The sequence below is a fragment of the Mesocricetus auratus genome, unplaced genomic scaffold (assembly GCF_017639785.1).
Source record: "Mesocricetus auratus isolate SY011 unplaced genomic scaffold, BCM_Maur_2.0 Super-Scaffold_4256, whole genome shotgun sequence".
Taxonomy (NCBI): Eukaryota; Metazoa; Chordata; class Mammalia; order Rodentia; family Cricetidae; genus Mesocricetus; species Mesocricetus auratus.
The window spans coordinates 49,669,552-49,693,795 of record NW_024429182.1 but is presented as its reverse complement, the minus strand read 5'-3'; the positions used below and the strand labels follow the sequence as shown (position 1 = coordinate 49,693,795).

Below are 24,244 nucleotides of genomic sequence, written 5' to 3'. Positions count from 1 at the left end.
AACCAGTGTAGTATTGTTCTAGACCCTCTGAATGTGGATGTCAGTTTGGAGGTCTGGTTAATCTATGGGGCCTCTGGTAGTGAATCAGTATTAATCCCTAGTACATGAATGGACTTTGGGAGCCACTACACATAGAGGGATACTCTCTCAACCTAGACACATGGGAAGGGTCTAGGCCCTGCTCCAAATGATATAACAGACTTTGAAGATCCCCCATGAAAGCCTCACCCTCCCTGGGGAGCAGAAAGAGGATGGGATAAGGAGCTGTTGGGAGACAGGGGAGGAGGGGAGGAAGAGGGAACTGGGATTGACATGTAAAGCAAGCTTGTTTCTAATTTAAATAAAAAAGAAAAATAGATCTGTACCCCATTTTTAATTAAATTATTTGGTTTTTGAAATCTAATTTCTTGAGTTCCTTATATATTTTGGATATTATTCCTCTATTGGATGTGGAGTTGGTAAAAGTCTTTTCCCATTCTGTAACTGACTCTTGGTCTGATTGAAAGTGTCCTTTGCCTTACAGAAGCTTTTCAGTTTCCATAGGTCCCATTGTATTAGTTTGGTGGTATAGCCTGAGCTATCAGTGTTCTGTCAGGAAGTTGTGTCCTGTGCAAATGTGCTCAAGGCTATTCCCCACTTTCTCTTTTATCAGGTTCAATGTGTCTGCATTTGTGCTCATGTCTTTTATCCTCTCGGACTTGAGGTCTGTGGGGGGATAGATATGAATCTATTTATATTCTTCTACATGGAGACATTCAGTTTGACCAGGACCATTTGTTGAAGATTTTTTCTTTTTTCCAGTGTGTATTTCTGGCTTCTTTATAAAAATCAGGCGTTTGTAGGTGTGTGGGTTTACCTCTGGGTCTTCAGTTTGATTCCATTGACCCTCCTGTCTGCTTTTATGCCAATACCTTGAGTCTTTTACTACTATAGCTGTTTAATACAACTTGAACTCAGGGATGGGGATACCTCCAGCAGGTCTTTTATTGCTTAGGATTATTTTAGCTATCCTGGATTTATTGTTTCCTTATTTGAGGTTGAGAATTGTCCTTTCAAGGTTTGTGAAGAATTGTGTTGCGGGTTTGATGGGAATTGCATTGACTCTGTAGATTCTTTTTGATAGGATGGCCATTTTTACTGTTAAGCCTAAGAACTCCTGCTGACCCTTTGTGTTTTCTTTATGTGGCATAATTAGCAATGGCTCCCTTTTTGTTTCACACTTTCTTTCATCTTTTTCATGTTTTCAACATGAGTGTAGATGTGCATTTTTCTGGTGTGTTCACAGTTCTCCAGAGCTGTGTCTGTGCCATTGGCATGTTTTGTTTTTTTGTTTTTTTTTTTTTTGCTTTGTCCTATTCAGGGTTTCCTTCCTTAACTAATTTGGAGCCTATTTTGTTTTTGTTTCCAGGGCATTGAGGTCATTTCTTTCAGAGCTTCTTGAACTTTTGATGTAGTTATATGCCAGGGTTTAGATGAGTATTGGCAAGGTCCAAATGCATAGCTCTCATTATTCCAGGGCCAGTATTTGGAGGTTCTGTGCCCTGGAAAGTGTCATCCTGTTGTCCAGAATCACGTGTGCCTGTTGAGAAGGAGACAGCTCAAGTGCAATAATCAAAATCTCAAAAGTAAACTAAAACTTCACCAATTGTTTCCTGGGGAATGTGAAAGGTCACCTGAAGGAACAATGATGTTCCCATGAGGCTGTTCTCCTGGGCTCCAGCCCAACAGGATGGAGGGGGGTGAGGGGATCAACCCTCAGTGATGCAGAAGGAGGGCCTACACCAGGTCTTGTGAGCTGCCATGTGTTTGAAGGGCAGGACCAATAAGCCTCACCATGTATAAATATCCCTGGTCCCTAGGGGCTCTGGTAGACTCCATTGGCTCATCCTTTGCTAAGTCTGAAAACAAACTGAGCACCATGAAGCTGTTCCTGTGTCTTCTGTTGGTCATCCTGGCTATTCATTGCTATGAAGGTGAGTATCATTTAAGATGAGTCCAGCCACAGCTCCTGGTAAGTTTGCTTCTTTGAACAGTTGGTAAGTTTATGTGTGATAAGGTAAGTCAGGAGAAGTGATCTCAAATTTCTTCCAGCCTTTTTTTCTAGCCCTCATAAAAGCCCAGATACATTCAACTAATCTTTTCCTACTTAGGAAGCTGATGGGGGGGGGGGGGGGAGGGCAAGATGGCCATTATGAGTAAAGTTCAGGAGAGGGGTTTTGTTGTTTGTGTTACTTTTAAGTTTATTGTCTTTGTATCTGGGAAGGTGACTTGAGATTGCTCCGTTCCACAGTCAATGTTTCTCCACTCTGTGAGTGATACACCTCAAATCCCTCCACTAGACTCTGAGGAGAAGTAGGCTCATGTAGCCTCATCACTTTTCTGGGGCTCTACCAATAACAGGGATGGAAACAGTGCAGTCATTACCACTAAGATGTCCACTTTCCTAAAATTTACTAATTTTTTGAAAGCAATCCGTTTGTGTGTGAACAGAACATTCCTACATGCTCAGTACCTTTAAAATGAACCAAGTTCCATGGGCAGTTACTCTCTTTCCTTTCTGCATCTCCCTCTGTCTACCTAACTGCCCCACATGCGATAGTCTACAATGTGTCCCTACAGCCCCAATGAACCTGCTTTAGGTCCACATCAGATGCTGTTTGGCTGCCTCCTAAGGACAGTATTGTCATGCCCTTGGGAACACTGGGACTGGTGGTCCATCCCTGATATCCAAGCTAGGTAAATCTGAAACATGAGGAACTTTGGTCTGGGGCAAGCTCAGACCACCTCTGGAGTTAGGGAGGGGTGTTTTGTTTATTTTGTTTTGTAAAAGGGTCTTGAAGGGAATGTGGAACCTAGATTAGGAGAAATGATTTCCTCAGTTCTGCTGAAACATTCATCTAAACCTTTAGAAACCATAGGTTGGTGTCAGCTTCCCCTGTCAACCTCCCTAGAAGTAAGTCTGAGCATCAGTGTGGAAAGGCAAAGCTTGTCACAGTTTCCCAGATATGCTCTGGTGTGTGTCAAACTGATCAACTCAGTTGGGCAGTGGTGGCACATGCCTTTAATCCCAGCGCTCAGGAGGAAGAAGCAGGCAGGTCTCTGAGTTTGGGGCCAGCCTGCTCTGCAGATCAAGTTCCAAGACAGCAGAGCTACAAAGAGAACCTTGTCTCAAAATTAAAAAATAAAACCCTTGTAACTTTAGCTTAACTTCTGACCTTGGACTGTACTTGATGCAATGACCTAATTCCATCAATTTCAAAATGTCGACTTTCTATACATAAGCAGTCGGCTTGGTTTTTACTTTTGCATCTCTCGTACAATTCTAACTCTTCTATTCATGTCAAAGATGGATAACACAGAACTTCATTTTTTCAGCTATCAAAGACTCATGCAAATGCTACAGAAGATGCAGTCAAACCTCCAACTATTAGAGAGTCAGTAACAATCTTTCTTCAGTCCCTTGCTGTGTGACCTTGAGGAAGTCACCCTGTCCTGCTTCAGTCACAGGAGTGAACTATGATACTGGTTATCCTGTCCAGTCTGCAGCCTTAAGTCAGAGAGACTCAAGCAAAACAATCAATTAAACACGAAAAGTAATTTTGACTAACTGAGTTCTTTCTCCTTACACTTTCCAGCTAATGCTGCAAGAGTCTGTCCATCAGTTGTTGCTGTAAACAATGCTTTCCTATTTACTAACCAGAAAGAATTTCAGTCACATATTAAGAAATTTAACGCGCCTGCAGAGGCTGTTGAAGCAAAAATGGAAGTGAAGAAATGTGTAGACAGCAGTATGAACGATGCACAGAAAGCAGAAATGGAAAAAATAATGGTATGTTCATTTTTCTTTACACACACAGAGAGCTACAAATGAAGTTGACCTGACATTCTGTGGGGAACACATAGATGGGGCGAGGCACTAGAATTATAGGTCACCAATGGTAGGTAGGTTCAAGAATACACTGCTAATTTGAATTCAGTAATAACTGTGTCTGGAATAGGTGCCTCCTTCTATAGGTCCACCCTAGACGCCACACTCTTGGGACACACTGAGAAGGACAAATGGTGCCCTACAAAGGGAGGATTCAGGGCTAACTCTATTCAATCTACTGGGAACAGTGCTGAAGTTGACTTCTACACAATGAATGGATATTATCTCTCTTGAATGCTGTGGGGAGTGATGGTGGTGAAAATCACAGACAGGAGGAAGGAAACTGGAGACAACCTCTTAAGAGCAAAATACTGACGGCATGCATTTCTCTGCCACCTTTGCTGGCCCTGCCAGGAGCCTGTGGACACCCTGTTTCCAATACTTCTTATTCACTTTTGCCCGGGGTGCCCCTGGTCATCCCATTGGAATGAAGGTAGAGCTCACAATTCTAAATCATCAGAGGAAGTTATACCTGAGGAACTGTGACATACTCTGGAACCCTCCTAGTCACAGAGACATAGGGACCTGAGTCACACTATTGAGTCCATTCAGAGTGTATTTTCCTGAATGTGGAAAGAATTTCCACTAATGTGCATCGTTTGATGTAATTCCCCACAGCAATTCAGTACTTCTGCCAAGCACACTTTGGGGCCCTTGCAGCAGTGTTCTCCCAAGGAGCACTAGTTTGCTAACTCTTCTTCTCTGGGAGTTTCCTGATTCTGCTCACCTTTCTTCTCTTGTTTCTGTTTATTTCCAGGCAGAAGTCGTTTCGTATTGTAAACAAAAGGAACAATGAAACATGGCTCTTCCTGGTCTCCATTGCTTCTCACAGATAAACTGACTTTCCTTGGCCAATGTGAAGGTTTCAACGTCTTGCACTAATAAATTACTCTCCTTGCATGTTATCACCTGTCTGTTGTTATCCTAAATCTTGGGTCTTGCACTGAATGGGTTTTGATTCAAAAAAAAGATTTCCAGTAATAAGTCACAGAGTTAATCTCTATCAATATGACTATCAAGTCTGGGGATCAAGCTTCAGGAACATTGGTGTTTGGGCAAGCATCATCTTGCACTGCTCTACAAGGAAGTTTCTCATTTCTGTAGCCATAAATGAAAATTATCACATATGAAAACAAACATTGGCCCCTCCTGTGGCCACTGTACTAAACTGTCTCATTGCTATCCATTACCACATGCCAGTCACTGCCTAAGTACTCCAACTCAGTATCTTCCCCATCCAACCCATGGCACTACTTATGGCAAGCTCCATATTCTGAAAGAAAAGCCTTGGTTGTCATAAGCTTCGTTAAAGTAGATCCACTGTGCTCTCCATTCCTTAAAGAAATGCAGCACAACATATGCAAGCTTGTGTCCTAATCATATCAATTTACAGTTTCCTTCCTTATGACTCTCTCAATATTTCCACATTTTCTTCCCCAGGAAAGCAGTCATGCTTTCATACCACATCAGAGCACAGAGAAAGACAAGAATGGATTTAGTGATGCCTACTGCCTACTGTTCTAAACTTGGTCCATATCCCAGAGTCTGATAGGTGCTTGCCCTAAAGGACAGGAAGAACACCCTTCAGAAAGTTCAGGTTACTAAAATACATACCTTGTATGACTGACCAAGTAAACAAAAGAAAGAAAGAACTCTTCTGAGAATGTTATACAATCAAGGGCAACGCTAAACAAAACAAAACAAAAAAAAAGCGTACACCACCATAAATGTTTAGGTAAAACTGATGTTCCAACTGCATTACATCTAATAGGAAAGAAACTGAGATAGAATGTTGTTGCATGTTTTTTTAATTCTTGGGCTCTTTTGGGGGGCTGCCACCCAGCTCCCAAATAAATCTCACAGTCTTATTATTACTTATAAATGCGTAGTCTACTCTTGGCTTGTTTCTAGTTAGGTTTTCTTAAATTAATCCCACCTACCTTTTGCCTCTGGGCTAATACCTTTCTCTGCCTTTTAAATATCTTACTTTTATTCTTACTCTATGACTGGCTGTGTGGCTGGCCCCTAACATCCTCCTGTCCTTGTTCCTTCTCCTCCTCCTTGATTTTTTATCCCCAAATTTCTCCTCCTATTTATTCTCTCTGCCTGCCACTTCCACCCATCCTTTGTCACCCCCCACTGGCTATTGGCCATTCAGCACTTTATTAGGCCAATCAGGTGTTTTAGACAGGCACAGTAACACAGTTTCTCAGAATTATACAAATGCAACAAAAAAGAATGCAACACATCTTTTATACAGTTAAACAAGTGCTCCACAGCATAAACAAGTGTAACTCATCTTTAACTAATATCATACCACAATGGAATGCCTAGCTGAAAAAGAATGGCAGTCATTAAAACCATGTGTGCAACACAGAGGTCAAAATTTAAAGAAACAGTAGAAAAATAGAATTGAAAAAAACAGAAGGAAAAATTTCCAGAATTAAACCATATGAAACTGAAAAAGCCACAGAAACCCGTTCCTTCCTCACACTTATATTTGGGTGACATAGAGAATTTCAATGAAAAAAATCTTCTTCCACAAAAAAAAGCAAAAAGAAAAACACTAAACTGTCTCAAAGTAGTGAGAGTGAAAGTGAAACCTAACAGAAAAACTTGGAAGTGATGTGGCAGACAAAAGGTTGCTTCCTTGCAACCCTGGGAAAGAGAGAGAGGTGGTGATATTTTGTTTGTGATCTGCAAATAAACTTACCTGAAGATCAGAGTGTGGAGCTAAGCCACTAGTTAGCCATATAGGGCAGGCAGTGGTGGCTCCCACCTTTGATCCCAGCACTTGGAAGGTGGAGCAGGAGGGAGCCATGAATGGGCTACAAGAAACCCTGTCCCAAAACACACAATCATCATAGCACATGATCTGGATCTGTAATGAGTATATTTTACATCAAAACCAATTCTGGGGCTAGGGAGACATCTCAGTCAGTAGAGTGTCTGCTGCACATGCCGGGACAGGACTAATTTTGGATCCCCAGCAGCCACATGAAGCTACTTGTGATGATGGAAAAACTTGTAACCCAGCACTAGTGAAACAGAGACAGGCAGAACCCCAGAGCTACCTGGCCAGCCAACCTAAGCCATTGGTGAACACCAAGTTCCTTGAGAGATGAATGAACAGTTAAGTGCACTTGCTGCTCTTACAAAGGACCTGATTTCATTTCCTAGCACTCATGTTGGATGTCCCACAGCTACCTGTAATTGCAGCTCCAGCCTCATTTTCTGGTCTCCTACACACACACACTCACACACACACACACACACACACACACACACACACACACACACACACATCTTAGGGAAGAAACTAAAACTAGATCTACCGTATGACCCAACTATACTTTATTATTATCACTTGTTTTGGTGTTGGGTGTTGAGTTTACAGCCTCAACACTGTATCTGCAGCCCCAGCTAACCAAATTCTGAATATATTTCAAAAGAAAAAAAATGAAATCGACATACTAATGAGATACCAGCACATAAATATTTGTTGTAGCACTATTTACAACAGCAAAGATATGTAGCTATTAACATAGGTAAGGTATATAGGGTAAGTGACTATCAATGGATGAATGAATAAATGTGCCATATAAACATGTGGGACATTATTTGACCATAAAGAAGGGTGATATCATGCCCTTTATGGGAAAACGAGTGGTACTAGAGGACATTGTGTTAAGTGAAATAACCCAAACATAGAAAGAAAAAAAAGTACTTCAAGTTCTCTATCACACTAGGAAGCTGAAAGGAAAAAGGGTGGAGTGAATGCAAATGTAACTAGACATGGGAATGGCGAGAGGGTGGACGGGGAAGACTGAATTTGATCATTGTGTCACCATCCTGAGCCACCAAATTGCTGATGATCTATTGTTCTATCATCAAGTGGCCCTTGCTTGCAAAGACTAAAGCCTGGATGGTGATAGCCACATGCCTTCGGTTAGCAAAGTATCGCATACTGTCAGCAAGCTAAAAGGACAGACCCCAGGATGCCTCTGTTTGGTCCCAGTGTCATGTCAACACTGCAGGTGATCTTGGAATCCTTCTAATTTCATAATAAAAGCATAACCACCAGTGCTATGAACCCATGCATCTGTGTCCAAATGAGTCCTTCCCAAGACTCTCATCTGCACCTGTCATGAGTTTGAAGGCTCTCCAACTCAGTACTCTAGACAGCTTTGGCAGTAGGCAGAATATCAAATGCCCCATGAACAGAGAAAAAGTGCTCAGAGTCTAAAGGTACCTTCTCTCCAGGCAGGTCTAGGGTTTGGACTCTTAGCGCTGGTTTATAAGGGGTACAGTATGCATGCTGTGATGTGTGCCACTATGCCTGGCTATTTTATGTTGTCTTATTTTTTTTCTTTTTTCAGAGCTGAGGATTAAACCCAGGGCCTTGTACTTGCTAGGCAAGTACTCTGGCACTAAGATAAATCCTCAACTCCTTTTAAAAACTTTAAAATTTTCCCTGTGGAGTGTTTACACTCTGTAAGCCCCAGCTTTGCCAGGACCATACCAGGAGCATGGATTCCTAGCATGGCCATAGAAACCCAGTGTTCACTCTCTGCTATGGCCACACGTCATACTCACCCACCAGCTCAAATATCCAAATTACCTCAGTTTCATTCGTTCTAAGAGCCATTGCCCCAGATGTCTGGGAGTTAGTGGGGAGAGGTGTTTGCCTGCTTATTCCTTTTATTTGAGAGTTCTGAACTGTATGTTCTTTAACCAGCAAACATTCATTGAAATCTTGAGAGCTGAGCACTGTGCTCAGTTTAATGGTAGCATCAACACAAGATTGCATCTCTTGTCTCAGAGGGGGAAAAGAAATAGTGACAGGGCCCAGGAATATAGATTTAGGCTACCCCAAATTCCATATTCCAACATGGAAACAGTTCCATGACTTTGTAGTAACAAAACAAGGAAAGGCACAATCACACTTTTCCGATACCTTAGTGGGTGCATCAGGTAGGCCATTTACAAGAAAGCAGGGTCTATCTACTATGGGTCTCAGATACTAACCGATGACATTCTTAGCTTTGGGCTGCAGGAGCCAGGGGTCCATTTGTATATTCCAAAACTTCTTACCTAATAGTCACAGGGTGTTAGGCTAGATCCAAGGTGGCAGTGAGTGGATAGCAAAGGAACTAAAGGCAGGCCAAGATAATCTGTAATAACATCCCAACTCCTCCACAGTCACTGAAATTCTGATGAGCCTTTGAAAATGCATGACTTCTTCATAAAAAACTTTTGGCTTGCCAAAAGCAATGCACAGATTCAATGCAATCCCCATTAAAATACCAGCACAATTTCTCACAGACCTTGAAGAACAATAATCAATTTTGTATGGAAAAACAAAAGACCCAGGATAGCCAAAACAACCCTGTTCAACAAAGCAACATCCAGAGGCATCACCATCCCTGACTTCAAGTTCTATTATAGAGCTATAGTCTGGAAAACAGCTTGGTATTGGCACAAAAATAGACAGGTAGACCAATGGAACCGAATTGGAAACCCAGATTTTAACCCACACACCTATGAACACTTGATTTTTGACAAAGAAGCTAAAAATATGCAATGGAAAAAAGAAAGCATCTTCAACAAATGGTCCTGGCATAACTGAATGCTGGCATGTAGAAGAATGCAGTGAGATCAATAATTTATAATCGGGACCTCCTGAAACTGAGAAGCTTCTGCAAGGCAAAGGACACAGTCAGCAAGACAAAAGGGCAGCCCACAGAATGGGAAAAATATTCACTAACCCCACATCTGACAGGGGGCTGATCTCCAAAATTTACAAAGAACTCAAGAAGCAAGTCTCCAAAACACCAAAGGATCCAATTAAAAAGTGGGCTACAGAAACAAATAGAGAATTTTCAATAGAGGAGTCTAAAATGGCTGAGAGGCATTTGAGAAAGTGCTCAACATCCTTAGCCATCCGGGAAATGCAAATCAAAACAACTCTGAGATACCATCTCACTCTTGTCAGAATGGCTAAAATCAAAAACACCATCGACAATTTATGCTGGAAAGGTTGTGGTGAAAGGGGAACACTCCTCCACTGCTGGTGCGAGTGCCAACTTGTACAGCCACTTTGGAAATCAGTATGGAGATTCCTTGGAAAAATGGGAATAAACCTACCACAAGACCCAGCAACTCCACTCTGAGGCATATAGCCAAAAGATGCCCATTCATACAACAAGGATGTCTGTTCCACTATGTTTATAGCAGCATTATTTGTTATAGCCAGAACTTGGAAGCAACCTAGATGCCCCTCAACTGAAGAGTGGATAGAGAAAATGTGGTACTTTTACACAATGGAGTACTATTCAGCAGAAAAAAACAATGGAATCCTGAAATTTGCAGACAAATGGATGGCACTAGAAGAAACCATCCTGAGCGAGGTAACCCAGTCACAAAAAGAGAAACATGGCATGTATTCTCTCTTATATGGATTTTAGACCTAGATCTGGGGAGTGCCAGCCTACAATCCCATGGCCAGAGAGTCTGGGAAACAGAACCTTCATTCAGTGGGTGATGGAAGCAGAGGCAGACTCCCACGGCTAAGCACTGAGCTGAACTCAAGAAATCCTGTGACAGAGAGGGAGGACTGATGACCAAAGGGGTTAAGACTGGGCTGGTTTAACCCCCAGAAACAGCTGACCTGACAAGGGTTAGCCCTTGAATCCCAGATTGATGTCTGGGAATCCAGCACGGGACTGATCAAGACCCCCTGAATGTGGGTGTCAGTGAGGAGGCCTAGGTAATCTATTGAGCCTCAGGTAGATGATCAGTATTTATCCCGTGTATACAAATGGACTTTGGACTCGCATCCAACAATGAGAGTTGCACTCTCACCCTGAATTCTTGGGGGAGGGTCTAGGCCCTGCCCTGGATGAAATGACAGACTATGGACACCCCCATGGAGGGCCTTACCCTCCCTGGGGAAATGAGGCGATATTGGGGGGTTAGTGGGAGGGCATGGGAGGAGGGGGAAAACGGAGAGGGACCTGGAATTGACATGTGAAGCAACCTTGTTTCTAATTTAAATTTAAATTTATACATATATATATATATTTTCAGTCCCAGGCCAAGGTAACTGTTAAGGCTCTCTCTGCTCATTAGTTGCTCAGGGCTCAATATGTAACACAGACAAATTAAAAAACAACCACAACTTCTCTGAAAGAATTTCCTGGGGGGAGGGGGCAGGGTGGAGAGGTGCCTTGGTCCTGCCTCAAAGGGAGGATGGGACAGACTTAGTAGACTTCCTAGGGAGGCCTTACCCTCTTCGAGGAGCAGATGTGAGGTGAGAAGCAGAAGAGAGGAGGGAGGAGGAACTGGGATTGATATAAAAAATACATTAATAAAATTTTTTGAAAAAAGAATTTCCTTGGAGCGGCCTCTTCCTCAGGAATACCTACCTATCAGGTATACAAATTTACTTCGGGACACTGATTTTAATTTTTCCCGGTCTGCTTGAAAATCTCCGTAGCCTACCCACAGAAGGACTGAATCAAGCAGTCCAATACCCAGCGCTTAAGAAACAGATGAAACTCATTCATCATTCATTGAGCACTTGAATGAAAAGAGCAAAGCTAAAAGGGCTCACATTCCCCAGCCTCCCTCTGGCTTACTCTGGATCCCATGAGTAAAACCGTGCCAGCCTCAGATGGAATGTGCTTACAAAGATCTGCTGAATAGGAAGTACGAGGTGGGGGCCTAGCACGCTGCATGCTGCCTCCAGGTAACTCTCGTGCCAATGTCTGAAACCACAGGCTTAGGCTCCAGTTTCATTGCATAGGTCCCCCTCTCCCCTCACTGTGAGGAGAAACCAGGGTCAGAGCTGAGAGTCGACAGGATCCTCCCAGAGAGACTAATTACCATTATGATAAATCAAAGGCTTTTTAAGTCCAAAATATCTCTAAAATAAGAGAGCTGACCCAAATTGAAAGTGTTTATCCTGGGACTAACTCCCTAAGCCACTGGCTTCTTGGTGAGAATGTTAGATCTGGGCTAGGATCTACTAAGGCATATTCTCCTGCAGCAGCCTCTTTCTCACTCTGTCCTTGTAGCTGCCATCAAAGAAATGCAAGCACCTCCCCAGGAGTCTGCCTCTGAGTCCATGATTCTTGCTACCCTCCCAAAGGACATTCTATGGAAGCCTAAGAAATTGGGGGCTACAGGTGGCACATCCTGTATGACAGACACATTAACTACAGAGCCAAACCTCTGCCCCTTCTTCCCCTGCCATGCAGACATCCGAGATAATCTGACTGCAGGCATGTACTATGGGCTACACGTCAACTGCACAGATGAGACCTCCCCCTCCCTTGAAACTTATAAAATGGAACCTTCACTTAGTCCTGTGGGGCTGAGGTCTCCTCAGCATTTGACCACAAACTACAAATGGAATTGCCAGAAAGGAGAAGGGTACTGCTTTGTCTGGAAAGGGTTGTGTATAGCTGCAGCCTGAGCACTTGATCAGTGCTTTGTTGAAAGTGGGGTGCTTGTTGATAAGAGCTAGGGATGGTCATGAGGAGGGGCATTGGTACTGGAGCAGGATTAGCCCTGAGTCTCAAGGTCTCAGATTTATGTAGGGGTGTGATGCTGTCTCTGGTTTTTTAGGGTGCTTTTTAGGATTGGTGAACCCAAGATGAGCACAGGGTGCTGACCTCAAAAGAAAGGTCCTTAAATCCCAGTGGTCAGCACTCAACAGGCTGACAACTTGCTCTCATGACGCTGACCTTGTTTGAATCCCATGCATAGTAACTAGACTCTTGCTTTCCTAAGCTACTCAAGCAGGGCCAGTGTGGCCAGCAAAGTCTCCCGGTAGTACTTGGTGTTGGATTACTTAGTTTCTGTATCTGTGAAGAGGACATGATATTAAGACCCAACTGAGACGATTTTGAGAATGAAGTAATTCAGGAACAGTTCCTGAGTGTGTGGTCCCTCCTCATCCTGGAGAGTCCTCCTCAGCCTGGTTGGCAGGGCTGTGACTCCCACAGCTCTGCCTTAGGATCTGTGAGGTTGGTGGGCGTAGCCAGGCAAGAAGGCTTAACATCTGCAGACAGGCTTGTCTCACATTTACTCTGCCATTCACCAGCCTTGTGCTTTTGACCAGAGTCCTCCTACAAAATGGGGAGGATAAATTACTGCCAATGCCTACTCCTGGGGTGCTTTGTTTGAGTTTGACTGCTGAGAAGATGGAGATAAGAGCATGATTAGTGTTGGGAGTGGATGGGCAGAAGGAGGCCTCCAGAGGAGCAGATAGAGCAGGAGCAGGGCATGCTGGTATGGAGAGGGTGGCTGGACTCTGTAGGTAGGTGCAGGGATCAGGGAAGCTCACAGAGAGCACCAGGCAGTGATTCAGGCCTCTGGTTTCCTCAGGCACCCAGCTCAGCCAGGCCATCATCCACCAGTACTACCACCCCCCGAACCTTGCAGAGCTCTTTGGAACCATTCTCCCACTGGACTTGGAGGACATCTTTAAGAAGAGCAAACCCCGCTACCACAAGAGCACTAGCTCTGCTGCTTGGAACTCACCGCCTCTGAAAGCCAGTAGGGTTCCCAGCAGCCTGGCCTATAGCCTGAAGAAGCCCTGAGGCAGCTCCTCAGCTCTCCTGGCAGGACTGGGGCTATACGTGTGTGTGTCTGTTTGTCTGTCTGTCCGTCCATCCGTCCGTCTGTCTGCTTCTGTGTTGGACTGGTGCCCTTCTGTCTGATACACCATTGTTCAGGTGGATATCAACACCCTCTGCCTGTCTGGTGCTGCCAGCCCTGTTTGGAGGATGGGCTTGGTGGGCGGCTGGGGAAGATCCAGGGTCAGCACTGATTGGTCTGTAGGTAGTACTCTGTAAATAAATTGTTACAGCTCAGTTGACTTTTAGTTTCTAGTGTTTGGGAGGTAGTTTAATAAAGTATATGCCTTGAAGCCTGCTGTGGCTGTTGTGAAGACTAGGGCTTCAGTGGGATGTTGGCTGTAGCAGTGTGTCTTGGGCCTTCACCTGCAGTGTGCCTTATGGTCACCTGGGGCCAGATGGTGTTCCACCCAGATGTGCTGATGCCCGACAATCCAGTTTGTAAGTGGAGCCTATTCTTTGGAAAGACCTGGCCTGTGACACAGCTTTGCCCTTTAGTCTTAGTCCTTCAGCCTGGCCACTCCTCAGACTCTACCATGCTTGCTGTGTGGGGAGTGGAAAGACTTGAGAAAGTCCTTGTGCTGGGATCTGATCAGGGAAGGAATGCCCTTCAGGATGACCTTGGGACCTGGGCAAGCAGGGGGAGATTTCACCACAAAACCACCAGTAAGTACTTAGCTCAGTGCAGGGTGGCTCTGGTCCTGATAGCTCCTGATGCACTTTCCCTTAGAACTGGGGTGAGCCACAGTTGTCTTGAACACACCTATAGTAAGGCCCATGGATTTTCCCATTGCCTCCAGCTGTTCCACTCTAAGGGCAGTTAAATTATGTGACCCGAGAAGCTGACAAACTTACTATGGAAACCTGTTCAGAAGACCTTTGCCAATTGCTTTAGGTCAGAATAAAGACTAAATACAAATGCAATAGTGCTTTCAACAGTGAGGAAACAGTGAGCACCAATATTTAGTTCCATCTATTACTTGTGAAGTCCCTTGCTTGACTCTAAGTTGAAGGACACTATCCAGGGCCACCCAGTGCAAGTTTAAACATGAATACACATTCTTCTTTCTGTCATCTCATAAATCACCTTTTCTCTTGGAAAGTTGCACTGAAGCTGAATGATGAAAATAATGCCACATATAATGCACATAATTGAACAAATGCAACATAAACAAATGCAGTACATCTTTACATAGTTAGGGTAATAGTCCACAGCATCTTTCTTTCTGTTTCCCCTGGCTTTTGCACCTTCTCTGTACTTACTGAGTTGTTTGTGTGTTCCTACATAACTGAATGTTGGCTGCTGTAATTTTCTTTTTTGTTACCTTCTGCTCAATAAAGTACATTTTCTCATAACTTTATAAACATAAAATTCACAAGAGAGTATTTTTAGCATTTACTCATCTGAAAATGTGTTTCATTCTATCCACATAAAGGCATACCTCTAATTATTGGCTATTACAGCATTTTGAAAAGTGAGATGTTTAATTTTTAATTATGTACAACCAACAATGTTGATGTTTTGTATGAGTCATAAGAGCATCATTCTTTAATTCTGCTGTGTGTCATAATTGTTATTTTAAGAACAAAGTATGTGTTACACGAAAAACATGAACTTTTCCTTAGTTTAAGTAAACTCCAAGGTCAGTAGCAGAAAATTATTCTCCTCAGGGCTGAAGAGATAGCTCAACAGTTAAGAGCACTTGCTGCTTTCACAGATAGTTTCCAATAAAACTCCAGTGCCGAGGGATCCAACACCCTCCTCTTCTGTTCTCTGCATACACTGGACACATGTGGTTCTGTTAAACATGAAAATTGTGAAAAGAAAGACCAAACTCATGATTGTCTAATTAAAGCAAGTTTAATTTAGTACTGGCTAGGATGATGAACCCTGGCCAGGTCCATACCTGGAAGTTAGGTTAGTCACTACCTACATGCTTCCCACCTACATGTGACCAAGCACATCCTGTGCAGCTGGGGCAACCAGCCTTGTTTACTGAAGTGAAAACACATGGCTGTTATCTGACATGAACAACAGACCCCAGCATGCCAGCAAGTTATCTGTCCTTGGGCAAGTGGGGCTTACAAGTTAGAAGCACTTTTGTCTTATATATCTCTCAAGCACAGTAATTTAAACTTAAAACATAACTTTAGCCCTCACAATTGACATACATACTCCAATGTGCTTCGTGTGCAGATTAACACACACATATATAAGTGAATAAACAAATCTTTCTAAAAATCCCCTTTCAATAAGAAAAATCCTGTGAAAGAACCAAATGAAAGAAAATTCACCATTTAAGGCTTCACTCAGGTAGTCAATACAAAAACCAACATCTCAGAATCAACAGATTTCATCCAAATTGTTACCATTACACAGCTAAGAAGAAAAAAAATATGTCATTGTCAACAATACTAATTGCAGGGAGACAACTTACATACCCTCAACACTGATCACGCCTGTTTGAGCATGGTGACAGGTATGTGGGGGCAGGAAAGGAAAAGGGAAGGAGGAAGGGACACTCAGTCTCTCTTGGGGCTGTGATCAAGGTTGGAGACCTCAGTTCTCAGCTTCTCATGTAAGTGACTTCTCTCTCTCTCTAATAAAGTATCATAAGGCTCCCCTGCCTAGTATCCTTTGTGTGGCTCATTTTACATCTTTGACTAATAGCTGCACCAAAAATCTACTGGCATGTGCCTCAATGAGAATGCAAAACTCCTCCAACTAGAAAGTATACATTGGTCAAGACTGTTAGGTCTGAAGCAATGCATATATCCAGAAATGACAGTCTTGGCTCAGCTCAAACTGGACTATGGAAGGATTACTAAAAGCCTACAGCCACCATTCCTTGGGAACCTATGAAATTGGTCTTCTGCCTGCCAGAAAGGGACATATTGTTCTCCACAACTTATACCTATGGATGTACATCAAAGCCTATGCTGGCCTTCAGGCTCCCTCATTCCCTATTCACAGGTACTTGTTATGCATCTTGAAGTCCCCACACTAGCCTCCTGTCCTCCAGCCAGGACTTCAGATAAACCCTACATTTTCCCATCACACCAAGACTAACACCAGCTAACTTTTGTAGGACTTGACCATTACCCCAATTTTCTCAGCATCCCCTAGAGATGCTGACGCTGCCAGACAACAGGAAGTGATTTTAAGAACATGGTGCCTGCATTCCCAAGAGGTAGGGTGGGTAGGTTTTGGTCATTTGATGGGTTATAGATGTTTGTCTATGTTTAGTGGGACTAGTTGCAAGTCGTTATTGGTCATGGTCAGGAAAAAAAAATCAAATAAAGGACATTAGACTTGGGGATCTATTTCTGGAAAGGAAAAAATGGGGTTTATAGGAATATGAAATAAAAGGGTAGATTATTGAATCTACTTTTAACCTAAAAGGTAACTACTAGTTTCAAATATTTTACCTTGGTATGGGTTTTTTATATTGATATAAATTTAAGGTTATTTTTGTAATAACATACTGTATATATGTTTCTACTCATGTTTAAGGTACTGTATCTATGCAAGTCATTTAAAAATGTGGTATGGTTCTAGTCCTTGAAAGCTATTATTACAAACTATTTAGGATAATTAAGAAATGCAGTTTAGTTGTTAGTCATCTGTAGCAATCAAATTTGTAGTAATATTAGGTATGTTTTCAAGGTCAAACAGATATATTTTAGATAGATAAGTGGTCTTCAAACACTTCAGAGGCCTACAGAATATGTCATTTAAGATGTGTTAAAAACAAGGTTTTTCATGGCAGTGAGAAACATCTGCTCCTGGCAGCACCAATCTACTTCAGTGAAGATGATGGACAACATAAAGTCTCTATTTGGAATTTGCTTTCATTGTGGCAAAATTAGCCAGTGGACAACTGCCTTTGTCTCAACTCCTGACAGTATGCTGTCCAAATTGGACAAGCAGAACACAAAATAAGAGGGCTATCCAACTTTGCCAAGACAAGGTATGACATTCCTTCAAATTTCTTGCTTCATAGAAAATTGTCAGATATTCTAGACCTGTAGGCCAAAGCTGGATGTAAAGTAAACTTGGGTGACTGTCCAAACATCCAGCTGTCTCTGTCATTTCTATAGTTTTTGGAAGTTGTTTGTTCTTACTTCCTGTTTATTCAGGTAATATAATAGTCTTTTTGGGTATCTGATGGGGCTGAAGACTAGAGTCATACCATCTTCATTGTTGCCAAATTCAGAAAAGAAACTTACAAAAGAGATATAAAATTTAAAAAGGTTGAGGAGACATGAAAGCTTAAGTTGTTTATCTAAGAAAATGTTGGGTCGGGCGGTGGTGACACACACCTTTAATCTCAGCACTCAGGAGGCAGAGACAGGCGGATCTCTGTGAGTTTGGGACAGCCTCCAAAGCCACAGAGAAACCCTGTCTCAAAAAAAAAAAAAAAGAAAATGTTGTAAGGTCTAAAAAGATATTTTTAGGTTGGTAATACAAGTTATGATAGAAAGTAGTTTAGGCATAAAACTTTAAACTCAGGAAGATAGGATAGATAATAGAGTATTTTCTCCAAATTTGCCAAATACTAATAAACTGAACGTTGTGAATATAATTCTTACCTTATAGTTGTTCTTTTTATTTGTTTGTTTTCTGAGACAAGGTTTCTCTGTAGCTTTGGAGCCTGTCCTGGAACTCCATCTGTAGACTAGGCTGGCCTTGAGCTCACAGATATCTGCTTGCCTCTGCCTCCCAAGTGGTGGGACTAAAGGTATGCACCACTGCCGCTGGGCCTTATAATTATTCTTATTGTATATAGTTTTACTGTGTCAGAGTTAAAACCTTTTCCTTTTATTTAGACAAGAAGACGAAAATGTTGAGGGACATTTGTTTATACTGTATGAAGATATGTTGTGGAGGGTCCTAAATAAGGATAACATAATAAACGTCATCTTAATATTCTTTCTGAATTCTTAGAGACTAACAGTTAAGTTTCTATTGCTCTGTGTGTGCATATTTTCCTGTACAGCACATTTTCAAGGCCTTCAGTCCAGGCTCTCCCACCCTTCTGCAACCTGGCCTGCAGTCCAGACTCCCCCAGCTGCAGACTTGGGTCCTTGGAACACACCCTGCCAAGGAGAACTTCTGCTCCTCCACCCTTCTGCTACCTGCCCTACTTAAGTCCTGCTAGTGCTTTTAATAAACGAGACTTGATCAGAATACTGTCTTGTCTCCATCTCTCATGTCTCTTGTCCCCTCCCCCCTACATTCTCACTCTCTCCCCTAGGGTCCCCGTTGACTGACCCTGAGAGCCGGGGCAAGTGGCACCCAATGTGGTGACATCGTGTCGGTTTTGGTTTCAATGTAATCAAAGAAGTCAAAACCCAGTCTCTCAATACGGAGCTACAGCTCCTTATATCACTGCCATCATCGAATTTGTGGCAAACAATTGGCTTATTCCATTCGACTGGTGCACTTTAACTAGAGCAACCTTGGCAGGGAGAGATTATCTTTTATGGAAGTCAAAATTTACAGAAGCTTGTAAAGAAACTACAAAAAAGAAATGCCCTGGCAGGCAATAACTGGAATGCAGATATGTTAATAGAGGAAGGACATTATGAGGCAGAGGATGTTCAAATGCAATGTGAACCTGGACAATTTGCCCAAATTCAAACAGCTGCCACTAAAGCCTGGAAGAGACTACCTGCTAAAGGGAACATGAGCTCTTCCCTCACTAAGCTCAAACAAGAGCCTGATGAGCCTTTTTCAGACTTTGTCCACCGCTTGCCAACAGCAGCAGGTAGGACTTTTGGAAGTGCTGATTCAGGCACCGACTTTGTTAAACAATTGGCTTTTGAAAATGCTAATTCTGCCTGCCAAGCAGCTATTTGACCATATCATAAAAACGCAGATCTTTCTGGCTACATTTGCCTCTGTGCTGAGATAAGTGCAGCTTATCAGCAAGGACTCACCATGGCAGCTGCTATGCAAGGCACTACTGTTAGACAGTTCTTGTCTAATTAAGGCAGAAACAAATGTTTTAGTTATAGTGAGTCAGGTTATTTTTTTAAAAACTGCCCACAAACCTCAAGGATTGTTTCTTTTTTACTATACCCTTACATACAGATGATCAAAAACACTTTGCCTTTAGTCTTCCTTCTCCAAATTTTCAAACACCCATGCACCTGTATCAATGGCATGTTCTCCCCCAACGCATAGTTAATAGTCCCACACTTTGCCAGTCTTTTGTGGCCACAGATGTATATGATATCATTTTAGCAGGACAAAAAGGGGAAGAAATGTTATCCTGTTATAAAGAGTTATGTGATGCTCTAACAAAAAGGGGATTATAGATAGCACCAGAAAAATTACAACTCCAAGATCCCTATACTTATTTAGGTTTTCAGATGTTTAAAGATAAAATTCTATCTCAAAAAATTACTTTGAGATTAGATAGGCTTCATACCCTTAAGGATTTTCAGAAATTATTGAGAGATATTAATTTGCTACTACCTTATTTAAAAATTAGCAAAGATGAATTTAAAGCCCATTACAACATTCTCCCTGGTAATTCAGATCCCACCTCACCTTGTCAACTTTCACCTGAAGGCCGCAAAACAATAACTTTGGTAGAATAAGCCATACAATCTCAAACAGTTACCTCGCCGTGTTCCCCATCTGTTCAGAGGATCTTGCCTCATTCCTCTTCTCTGGGGTACCATGCATATCTCTTAGGTTCTTTCCTGTTTCCCAGACTCTCTGTCAGTAGAAGTACAGACTGGCACTATCCTGATCCATGTCTAAAATCCATATTTGAGTGAGTATACCATGTTTGTCTTTTTGTGACTGGGTTACCTCACTCAGGATGGTTTCTTCCAGTGCTATCCATTTACCTGCGAATTTCAAGATTCCATTGTTTTTTTCTGCTGAGTAATACTCCATTGTGTAAAAGTACCACATTTTCTCTATCTTCAGTTGAGGGGCTTCCAGGTTGCTTCCAGGTTCTGGCTATTACAAATAATGCTGCTATGAACATAGTGGAGCAGATGCCCTTGATGTCTATAACCACCCTGGAGCCTTCATCCAGTGACTGATGTAAGCAGAGGCAAACACACAATTAACCACTGAACTGAACCCAAGGAACCCAGTGACAGAGAGAGAGGAGCGATGAGCAAATTGGCAAAGAATGGGCTGGCAAAACCAGCAGAGACAGCTGATCTGAACAGAGGAGGGCTCTTGGACCTCAGACCGACAGCTGGGAGGCCAGCATGGGACTGATCCAGACCCCCGAATGTGAGGGTCAGTGAGGAGGCCTGGGCAACCTATGGGGCCCTGAGCAGTGGATCAGTGTTTATCCCTGGAATACAAACAGACATCATGTGTCCATAACACAAAGAGGGATGCTCTCTCAGCCTGGACTCCTAGGGGAGTGCCTGGACCCTGCCCTGAGTGAAGTGACAGACTCTAGATATACCCTATGTGGAAGGAAATGGCAATAGGATGGGGGGGTGGGGGGATGGTGGGGGAGTGCGGGAGGAGGGGAGGGAGAGGGAACTGGGATTGACATGTAAAACAAGCTATTTAAAATTAAAATAATAAAAAATCTAAAAAAACAAAATTAAAGACTAAATAAAGACAGTCTCCCACAAACAAACAAAAAAGAACAAGGTATAGTAGAAAGAGCTAACCTTAAACTCAAGCTGCCTATTAATAATCTGAAAGGCATGCCAAGGAATATTCTGACACATGATCTTTTCATTGTCAATTTTTTAAATTTGGATAATGATGGAAAATCTGCTGCCACACGGTTTTGGCACTCTGATACACAGAAAACCTTTGCCACAGCTATGTGGAAAGACCCCTTAGACAACACTTGGCATGGACCTGATCCAGTCCTAATATGGGAACAAGGATCAATATGCATATACTCCAAAGAAATGAAATCTGCCAGATGGCTTCCAGAAAGATTAGTTAAATAGATGATAATGTAAGTTCTTCCAGGAGGAATTGCCCCTCCTGAGAATTTTATTACTTTCTGTTTTCCAGAAATGAAGATTCATGTCATACTCGGGGCTGTCCTCCTATTGGCACCCTTTCAGAAGAACTTGAGAAACGCCGCAGGAAACTGTTTGACCAGCATTTGGAGTGCCTGGAGTAGACTTCTGCCCTATCTTCTTTCCTTGTTAGGCCCCCTGCTTGGCTTATTAATTCTCCTATTGCTAGGACCTTTTCTCTTTAATAAATTGATGGCTTTCGTTAAGAGTCAAATGGATGCTATCAAGATACAACTTGGTCAGTCCCCTCAAGCCCCTGCCCAGTGCTTGAGTGAGTCAGGGTTCTACTCTGGGCCCCAACTCCTGACATCCCCCTGCCTCCGTCTTCCTGGGTGTGCCCTGGGTGTGCTCTGCTCTGAGCCCCAACTCCTGACATCCCCTGCTTTTGTCTCCCTGGGCATGCCCTGAGCTTAGAGAGGACCCCACTGGAAAGGATCACCCTGAGTCTGGCCACACGTCAGCCATCAGTCCCCTCCAGCCTCTGCCCTGTGCTTGAGTCTTCAGTCCCCTCCGGTCTCTGCCTGTGCCTGAGAGTTTCTTAGACATACCTGCACCCATCGTGAGAACCATTGGAGTATTAGGCCTGTTAGAATGCACTGGAAAAGATCCTTAGACCCAAACACACCAGGAGAGGAAGAGACCCCATGAGCTCCCACTGAAAGAAGGGATGGGAAGATGGCAATATAGAAAACACAGCCAACAACAGAAAAACCAGTATGACACCACCAGAGTTTAGAAACTACACCAGCAAGACCTGAACATCCCAACACAGATGAAACAGAAAAGAATGGCCTTCAAAACAACCTCATGAAAATGATAGAGGTCCTCAAAGAGGATATGAGAAAATCCCTTAAATAAATAGAAGAAAAAACAAACCAAAAAATGCAAGAAATCAGCAAATCTTTAAAAGAAAGCCAAGAAAAAACAATCAGATGAAGGAAACAATTCAAACAGTTCAAGACATGAAAACTGAAATGGAAACAAATACACACACACACACATACACATACACACACACACACACACACACACACCACAAACTGAGGTAATGCTGGTAATAGAAAAGCTGAATAAACAATCAGGAACTACAGATGCAAGCATAACTAACAGAATGCAAGAAATGAAAGACAGAATCTCATACACTGAAGATGAACTAGAAGAAATGGATTCGTTGACAAAAGGAAGTCTTAGATCCAACAAATTCTTAACACAAAATATCCAGGAAATATGGGGCACCGTGAAAAGACCAAATCTAAGAATAATAGGTATAGAAGAAGGCAAAGAAGCTCAGCTCAATGGTGCAGAAAACATATTCAACAAAATCATAGAAGAAAACCTTCCCAGCCTGAAGAATGAGATGCCTATGAAAGTACAAGAAGCTTACCAAATATCAAATAGACTGGACCATAAAAAATGTCCCCTCATCACATCATATTCAAAACACCAAGCATACAGAATAAAGAAAGAATATTAAGGGCAGCAAAGGAAAAAAGCCAAGTAACATATAAAGGCAAACCCATCAGAATTACACCTGACTTCTCCATGGAAACTATGAAATCCAGAAGGTCCTGGATAGATGTTCTACAAACACTAAGAGATTGCAGATTCCAGCCCAGACTACTATTCCCAGCAAAATTCTCAATCACTATAGATGGAGATTTACACAAATCTAGCCCTACAGAAAGTTCTAGAAGGAAAACTCCAACCCAAGGAAGGTAACTACACTCAAAATAACATGGACAATAGATAATCTTACTTTACCAGAAGTCAGAAATAGGAGAAAAACTCACACACAAAACCACCACCAAAAACGGATCCTAAGCAAACAAGAATCAACAATCTATGGTCATGAATATCTCTGAATATCAATGGTCTTAACTCACCTATAAAAGGACACAGGCTAACAGAATGGATACCAAGAAAGAATCCATCCTTCTTCTGCATACAAGAAACACACCTGAATTTCAAAGACAGACGTTACCTCAAGGTAAAGGATTGGGAAAAGATTTTCCAATCAAATGGTCGTAAGAAACAAGCAGGTATACCTATTCTAATATCTAAACAAATAGACTTCAAACTAAATTTAATCAAAAGAGATGAAGAAGGTCATTTCATATTCATCATAGGAAAAATCCATCAGGAAGAAGTCTCAATCCTGAACATATCTGTCCCAAATATAAAGGCACCCACATTCATAAAAGAAACATTACTACAACTCAAATCACACATTAAACTCTGCACACTTACAGTGGGAGACTTCAACACCCCACTCTCACCACTAGACAGGTCCACCACACAGAAACTTAACAAAGAAGCAATGGAACTAACAGAAGTTATCACCCAATTGGGTTTAACAGACATCTATAGAACATTCCACCCAAACAAAAAAGAATATACATTTTTCTCAGCACCACACGGAACCTTCTCTAAAATGGACCATATACTTGGCATAAACCAAACCTCAGCAGATACAAAAAAATTGGAATAACCCCCTGTATCCTTTCAGACCTCCATGGCTTAAAATTAGAATTCAACGTCAACACAAATTGCAGGAACCTCACAAACTCATGGAAATTGAACAATGCTCCATTGCATCACCCTTGGGTAAAGGAAGAAATAAAGAAAGAAATAAAAATTGAATTCCTAG

The 24,244-nt window shown here is 42.4% G+C and overlaps 1 protein-coding gene across 1 annotated transcript; it reads left to right on the top strand.

Annotated features, from left to right (window-relative positions):
- The first annotated feature begins 1,741 nt into the window (after positions 1–1,741).
- Positions 1,742–4,833, top strand: LOC121134449 (secretoglobin family 1D member 2-like). The gene is made up of 3 exons (XM_040732725.1): positions 1,742–1,973; positions 3,636–3,829; positions 4,686–4,833. The coding sequence occupies exons 1-3, from the start codon at positions 1,835–1,837 to the stop codon at positions 4,722–4,724; spliced, it is 372 nt and encodes a 123-aa protein (XP_040588659.1). The 5' UTR covers positions 1,742–1,834; the 3' UTR covers positions 4,725–4,833.
- The last annotated feature ends 19,411 nt before the right edge of the window (positions 4,834–24,244 follow it).